Below are 8,162 nucleotides of genomic sequence, written 5' to 3'. Positions count from 1 at the left end.
ACACACACACATATACATACTCTCTCACACAATCACACACGCACACGCACACACACACACACACTCACACACACTCACACATATACATACTCTCTCACACAATCACACACACACACACACACACACACACACTCACACATATACATACTCTCTCACACAATCACACACACACACAAATCCTCTGAGGATACATCGGACACAGAATTAATGAGTAAAAGATCAAAAGGTCAAACAACTGATTCGAGGGCTTCCTGATGAAGGAAGGGCTTATGCCCGAACATTGACTCCCCTGCTCCTCAGATGCTGCCTAACCCACTGTGCGTTTCCAGCAGCACACATTTTGACTCTGATGGTCGGCATCTAAAGTCCTCACTTTCTCCCCGACTCCAGGTTAAGACACAGACAGACTCTAACAGGGCTTCACACCTGAAGTGCATTGTCTGACCTGAGATGTCACCTCTTTTATATTGAGAAAACCTTCAGTTATCTCAGGGCAGTGACTTGAAAGAAATTCTGGGATTTAATATTGACCTATCAAAACCTGCATCTCCATTTTAACTGATTAAAGACTTAACAACCATCTAGGTTTGTTCAGCACATTTGCATCAGTTGTATGACCCTTTGATCTTTAACTTATAAATTCAGTGTCTGATATATCCTCTCTCACTTGCTACCTGAAGGAGAAGTGGGGCTCTGAAAGCTTGTGTTTTCAAATAACCCTGTGGGACTATATGTCAGTGTTGTGTGATGTTTAATATCACTCGATCAGTTCGTGGCTGATGATTTGCATTCCAAGTTCCATATCCCCACCTATTTCCACCAACCTTTGATTTACCTGACTAGTAAAAATCCAATTACCTCTCCTTTAAAAATCTTCAATGATTCTGTCTCCGTCACCTTCTGAAACAGAGTTCCAAAGTCACACAATCCCCTGAGAGACAAAATGTCACTTCATCTCTGCCCTAAAAGGGTGACCCTTAATTTTAAAGCAGTGTCCACCTTGCTCTGGATTCACCCACCTGCAGAAACCTTGTTTCCACATGCACCTTGTCACCACTGTGCAGGATCTGACAAGCTTCAAGGTAAAAACAATGACTGCAGATGCTGGATTAGTGGTGCTGGAAGAGCACAGCAGTTCAGGCAGCATCCGATGAGCAGCGAAATCGACGTTTCGGCCAAAAGCCCTTCATCAGGAATAAAGGCAGTGAGCTGGAAGCATGGAGAGATAAGCTAGAGGAGGGTGGGGGTGGGGAGAAAGTAGCATAGAGTACAATGGGTGAGTGGGGGAGGGGATGAAGGTGATAGGTCAGGGAGGAGAGGGTGGAGTGGATAGGTGGAAAAGAAGATAGGCAGGTAGGACAAGTCCGGACAAGTCATGGGGACAGAGCTAGAAGTTTGGAACTCGGGTGAGGTGGGGCAAGGGGAAATGAGGAAGCTGTTGAAGTCCACATTGATGCCCTGGGGTTGAAGTATTCCGAGGCGGAAGATGAGGCGTTCTTCCTCCAGGCATCTGGTGGTGAGGGAGCGGCGGTGAAGCAGGCCCAGGACCTCCATGTCCTCGGCAGAGTGGGAGGGGGAGTTGAAATGTTGGGCCACAGGGCAGTGTGGTTGATTGGTGCGGGTGTCCTGGAGATGTTCCCTAAAGCGCTCTGCTAGGAGGCACCCAGTCTCCCCAATGTAGAGGAGACCACATCGGGAGCAATGGATACAATAAATGATATTAGTGGATGTGCAGGTAAAACTTTGATGGATGTGGAAGGCTCCTTTAGGGCCTTGGCAGGAGGTGAGGGAGGAGGTGTGGGCACAGGTTTTACATGTTCTCATGTTCTTCATGTTCTCCACCCCCATTCCCCCCACCATCACACCCACTCCAGTTACTGGCTCCGACCCTACTCCCAGCTCCACACCCACACCAGATCCCAGCTCCCAGCCCTGCCGAGTTTTCACCATCCCTCCAGACCTCCCCCTCACTGAAGACAAATGATCAGTCCTCAGCAAAGGACTCACCTTCATCCCCCTCCGCCCACGCATCAATGAATTTAATACACGCCGTGACATCGAACACTTCTTCCGTCGCCTCCGCCTCCGAGCTTACTTTCACAATCAGGATTCCCACCCACCTTCCGAGGACCCCTTTGCCCACCTCCAACACACTGCATCCACCTGGACACCCCGCGCTGGCCTATTACCTGCTCTCGACCTCTTCATTTCCAACTGCCGCTGGGACATTAACAGCCTCAACCTGTCTATCCCCCTCCCTCACTCCAACCTCTGACACTCACAATGCGCAGCCCTCCAATCCCTCTGCTCCAATCCCAACCTCACCATCAAGCCAGCGGGATAAAGGGGGTGCAGTGGTAGTCTGGTGCACTGACCTCTACACCGCTGAAGCCAAACGCCAACTTGAGGACACCTCTTCCTACTGCACCCTCGACCATGACCCCACCCCCCCATCACCAAAACATCATCTCCCAGACCATACAGAACCTCATCACCTCAGGAGATCTCCCACCCACAGCTTCCAACCTCATAGTCCGGGAACCCCGCACTGCCCGGTTCTACCTCCTTCCCAAGATCCACAAGCCTGACCACCCTGGCCGACCCATTGTCTCAGCATGCTCCTGCCCCACTGAACTCATCTCTACCTACCTCAACACTGTCCTATCCCCCCTAGTGCAGGAACTCCTTACATACGTTCGAGACACCACCCACGCCCTCCACCTCCTCCAAGACTTCAGTTTCCCCGGCCCCCAACGCCTCATCTTCACCATGGATATCCAATCCCTCTACACCTCCATCCGACATGACCAGGGCCTCCAAGCCCTCCATTTTTTCCTCTCCCGACGTCCCCAACAGTACCCTTCCACTTCCACTGACACTCTCATTCGTTTGGCCGAACTGGTCCTCACCCGTAACAATTTCTCCTTCGAATCCTCCCACTTCCTCCAGACCAAAGGGGTAGCCATGGGGACACGTACGGGCCCCAGCTATGCCTGTCTCTTTGTTAGCTACATAGAACAGTTGATCTTCCGTAATTACACCGGCACCACTCCCCACCTCTTCCTCCATTACATTGATGACTGCATTGGCGCCACCTCGTGCTCCCGCGAAGAGTTTGAGCAATTCATCAACTTCACCAACACATTCCACCCTGACCTTAAATTTACCTGGACCATCTCTGACACCTCCCTCCCCTTCCTGAACCTCTCCATCTCCATTAATGATGACTGACTTGACACTGACCTTTTTTATAAACCCACCGACTCTCACAGCTACCTGGATTACACCTCTTCCCACCCTACCTCTTGCAAAAATGCCATCCCGTATTCCCAATTCCTCCGCCTCCACCGTAACTGGTCCCTGCACCGCCCCGTGGCCCTACATTTCAACTCCCCCTCCCACTCTGCCAAGGACATGGAGGTCCTGGGCCTCCTCCACCACCGCTCTCTCACCACCGGACGCCTGGAGGAAGAACGCCTCATCTTCTGCCTCAGAACACTTCAACCCCAGGGCATCAACGTGGACTTCAACAGCTTCCTCATTTCCCCTTCCCCCACCTCACCCTAGTTCCAAACTTCCAGCTCAGCACTGTCCCCATGACTTGTCCTACCTGCCTATCTGCTTTTACACCTATCCATTCCACCCTCTCCTCCCTGACCTATCACCTTCATCCCCTCCCTCACTCACTTATTGTACTCTATGCTACTTTCTCCCCACCCCCACCCTCCTCTAGCTTATCTCTCCATGCTTCCAGCTCATTGCCTTTATTCCTGGTGAAGGGCTTTTGCCAGAAACGTCGATTTCGCTGCTCGTTGGATGCTGCCTGAACTGCTGTGCACTGACAAGCTTCAGTAAGATCCACCCCTTCGCTTTTGTGAACTCTCGTGAATCCAAGTCTAATCCATCTAAATCTTCCTCATCAGATAATCTACTCATTCAAGGAATTAATCTCAGAAACCTCTTCTGAACTACTTCTGATCCATTTACATCATTCCTCAAATAAGCAGAGCAAAACTGTGCATCGTATTCAAGATATGGTCTCGCAAGAGCCCTGCATATCTAAAATATAATTAAAAATCACACAACACCAGGTTTTAGTCCAACAGGTTTATTTGGAAGTACAAGCTCTAAGAGCACTGCTCCTTCTTCAGGTGGAGTAGGATCTGTGTCCTATGATCCTGCCCCACCAACTACCTGATGAAGGAGCAGCACTCCAAAAGCCCGTACTTCCAAATAAACCTGTTGGACTATAACATGGTGTTATGTAATTTTTAACTTTGTCCACCCCAGTGGCACTCCACATCATATCTAAAACACCAACATCCTTTTTATGTTCAATTACTTTAGTAATACAGACTAACATCCTATTGTCTTTCTGATTATGTGTTGTCCTTGCACACTAACCTTTTGTGACTTATGCATGTTCACTTTGTAACATTTAGTCTTAATTGCTTTTGCCAGTGCCCCATGAATAGGAACCCAATTCTCCTACACCACTCCTTGAGCCACACATCCACTCTTTAATCTGATACATCCTTTGCCAAATTGCATGTAGCTCAGGCAATAATTCAGAGCTTATTACCTTTCAGGTTCTACTTTGTGATCTGGCACTTAGCTTCTCAAACGTCCACAACAGAACATCCTTCCTAGTTCTAACCACGTTGTGGGTATCAACATGGATCACAACCAATAGATCGTCCCCTTCCAACTGCAAGTTCAATCAAGAGCTGAAATATCTGAAACTTCTTCTGCAGCTGTACAGGGCCCTAGTGAGACCACACCTGGTGTATTGTGCGCAGTTCTGGTCTCAAAATTTCAGGAAAGACAATCTGGCTATTGAGGGAATGCAGCGTAGGTTCACGAGGTCAATTCCTAGAATGGCGGGACTATCTTATGTTGAAAGATTGGAGCGACTGGGCTTGCATACCCTTGAGTTTAGAAGACTGAAAGGGGATCTGATTGAGACGTATAAGATTATTAAAGGATTGGACTCTCTGGAGGCAGGAAACATGTTTCTGCTGATGGGTGAGTCCTGAACCAGAGGACACAACTAAAAAATAAGGGGTAGGCCATTTAGGACAGAGATGAGGAGAAACCTCTTCACCCAGAGAGTGGTGGCTGTGTGGAATGCTCTGCCCCAGAAGGCAGTGGAGGCCCAGTCTCTGGATTCGTTTAAGAAAGAGTTGGATAGAGCTCTCAAGGATAGTGGAATCAGGGGTTATGGGGATAAGGCAGGAACAGGATACTGATTGAGGATGATCAGCCATGATCATAATGAATTGTGGTGCAGGCTCGAAGGGCAGAATGGCCGACTCCTGCACCTATTGTCTATTGTCTATTGAAACTCTAGGCAGACAATACAGCCATCTAGACTGACTCTGATGCAGAGGATAGTGTCAATTCCACTCATAGATGCAGACTGGGAGTAGGACATTTAGATGAGATTCAGGGGGGAATATTTTCACCCAGAGAGTGATTGAGATCTGGAACTTGCTGCCTGAAAGACGATAGAGACAAAATCCCTCATAACATTTTTAAAAATGTGTACAGTGTGTATATTTGAGAGTAACGGTTTCGAGCTACAAGGTGGGATTAGACTGGTTAGCCTCTTGTCAGCTGGCGCAGGCGTGGTAGGCTAAATGGCCTTTTATAGTGTCAAGTTTTATTTCCTTTTATCATTCCAATTCAATGACAACTAATGTTCAGCTACTCAGTGATGACCCAAATAACTTTTATTTGAAAAGCAGGTGTAAGAACACTGTGTGTGTGTTCATGTCTGAGTATATGTGCATGAGTATATATGTTTCCATCTGTGTGTATATGTGTGTACACATGTGTGTCTGAGTGTACAAGTGTATATGTCTGAGTGTGTATATTTATTCCCTGAGTGTGTGTGTGTGTCTATATGTGTGTATGAGTGTGTATGTCTGTGTTTATGTATCTATGCATGTATGTGTGTCTATGTGTGTGGTGGGTATCTGTCTAAGTGTGTATATCTGTTTATACATGTATCTGCATTTGTGTGTGTATTCATGTCTGAGTGTATGTGCATATGTGTGTGTATACATCTGAGTGTATGTGCCTGAGTATATATGTGTACGTATCTGTGTGTATTTTGTATACAAATATGTGTCTGAGTGTGCAAGTGTGAATGCCTGAGTGTGTACATGTATTGTCTGAGTGTGTATGTGCATGTACATATGTGTACGTGTTTATGAGTCTGTATGTCTGTGTGTTTGTGTATCCATGTGTACGTGTGTGTCTTAATGTGTGTGTCTATATGTGTGGTGTGTGTGTGTGTCTAAGTGTGTATATCTGTGTGTATGTGTATCTGTGAGTGTGTATCTGTGCGTGTGTGCATTTGTGTGTGTGTGCATTTGTGTATGTGTTTATGAGTCTGTATGTCTGTGTGTTTTTGTATCTATGTGTGCATATGTGTCTGAATGTGTGTGTCTATATGTGTGGTGTGTGTGTCTAAGTGTGTATATCTGTGTGTATGTGTATTTGTGAGTGTGTATCTGTGAGTGTGTATCTGTGTGTGTGTGTGCATTTGTGTGTGCGTGTGTGTTGAATGATGGGTCCTAATGGCTTCTTTCCTTTGTTCAAGAGCAGACTGATTGGAGCTATGTGACCATGGTTCTCGCAATGATCTGACCGTCAGTCCCTGGAATATGCACGCCCGCCGGCCATCTACACCACATGTCCTGCAACGGCATGGTGACAACTTTCAAAATAGCAATCCTTGGAGCGCAAGGGGTTGGGAAATCAGCAATTGTGCACCAGTTTCTCTACAACGATTACAGTGACCACTATCGGCCCACAAAAGCACGTCGTGTCTACTTGCCCGCTGTGGTCATGAACGAGCATGTGCACGACCTACAGATAATGGACTTCCCACCCATTCCATCCTTCCCAGTCAACACTCTCCAGGTAATCGTTTTGATCTCCAAGGTTCCCCTCGGGTCACGGGGGCTATGTTTTTGGTGAATGGAAGGCTATCTTATCAAAGCTAGTAGCAAGTAGGTTCAATTAATGGTCAATTCTGTTGACAAGTGGTAAAATCAATTGCCTGACTAATAACCTAAAACAGCTCAGCTTGTAGTGACAGATTTCTCTGCCTTTTTTACACCTTTGTTCCCTTTCAATAATTTTATATACCTTACATTACTTCCTACAGTTCTGCTTTGTCCCTCTTAATTCCTCTCTGCCTGGTCACCCAGTTTTATAATTCTTTTATTAAAGGTTACTTGGATCATCAAAAGTTTGCACCTCATTCCCTAGCCCAGTAATGACCTGCATACTCCATACCTTTATCATTTGCCTTCGCAGATTAACCCAAACATCAGAGCAATTTAATTTACTCTCAGGATGTGGGTGCTTTTGACAAGGCTGCATTTTTTTTGCTCATCCCTTATCTCCGCAGACAGCTGGCACGGTGGCTCAGTGGTTAGCACTACTGCTCCACAGCATCAAGGACCCAAGTTTGAATCCAGCCTCGGGCAACAGTCTGTGTGGGGTTTGCACATTCTCCCCGTGTCTGTGCAGGTTTCCTCTGGGTGGTCCGGTTTCATCCCACAGTACAAAGGATGTGCAGGTCAGGTGAAGTGGCCATGACAATTGCCCATAGTATTCAGGGATGTGTAGGTTAGTCACATGGGAAATGGAGAGTAATGGGTTTGGGGAATGCGTCTGGGTGGGTTACTCTTCGGAGGGTCAGTGTGTACGTTATGGGCCGAAGGGCCTGTTTCCAAACTGTAGGGATTCAATTCTACGATTCTCCCTGAGGTAGTGTGGTTTACCTTCTCTTGTGCAGCTGATGCCTTGATTTTACTTAGGAGCTTGTTCGCTCAATTTGGATTGCAGATTACATAGAATGGCTGGTTTCCCTATCCTATTATTGAAAACAGTTGTGTATTTATAAGACCTTTTTAATTGTACTTATTAGCTTTATATTTCCTAATATTTTAAATTAACCTCAAGTGGTGTCGCAGTAAGGTTTGAATTTATAATGTTAGACCTCTGGATTGCTTATCCACTAAATTTCCTCACTTAAGCCCCAGGTGGTTTAATAATTCAGGGAATGTGAATGCAAATTCTAATTTTTCTCTATGCAAATTGACTTTGCATTGCTTGACTTCCTCAGGTTTTACTGGCCTAATATT

General features: G+C 46.6%; 1 protein-coding gene across 1 annotated transcript in view; it reads left to right on the top strand.

Annotated features, from left to right (window-relative positions):
• Positions 1-6,714: 6,714 nt before the first annotated feature.
• Positions 6,715-8,162, top strand: part of LOC132830503 (ras-like protein family member 10B) — a 282,294-nt gene continuing 280,846 nt past the window's right edge. Inside the window, exon 1 of the mRNA XM_060848266.1 lies at positions 6,715-6,930. Coding sequence (XP_060704249.1) covers positions 6,715-6,930 — 216 coding nt within the window. The remainder of the gene's footprint in view (positions 6,931-8,162) is intronic.

Source organism: Hemiscyllium ocellatum, chromosome 31, assembly GCF_020745735.1.
Source record: "Hemiscyllium ocellatum isolate sHemOce1 chromosome 31, sHemOce1.pat.X.cur, whole genome shotgun sequence".
Classification (NCBI taxonomy): Eukaryota; Metazoa; Chordata; class Chondrichthyes; order Orectolobiformes; family Hemiscylliidae; genus Hemiscyllium; species Hemiscyllium ocellatum.
This window is presented reverse-complemented; position numbering and strand designations above follow the sequence as displayed.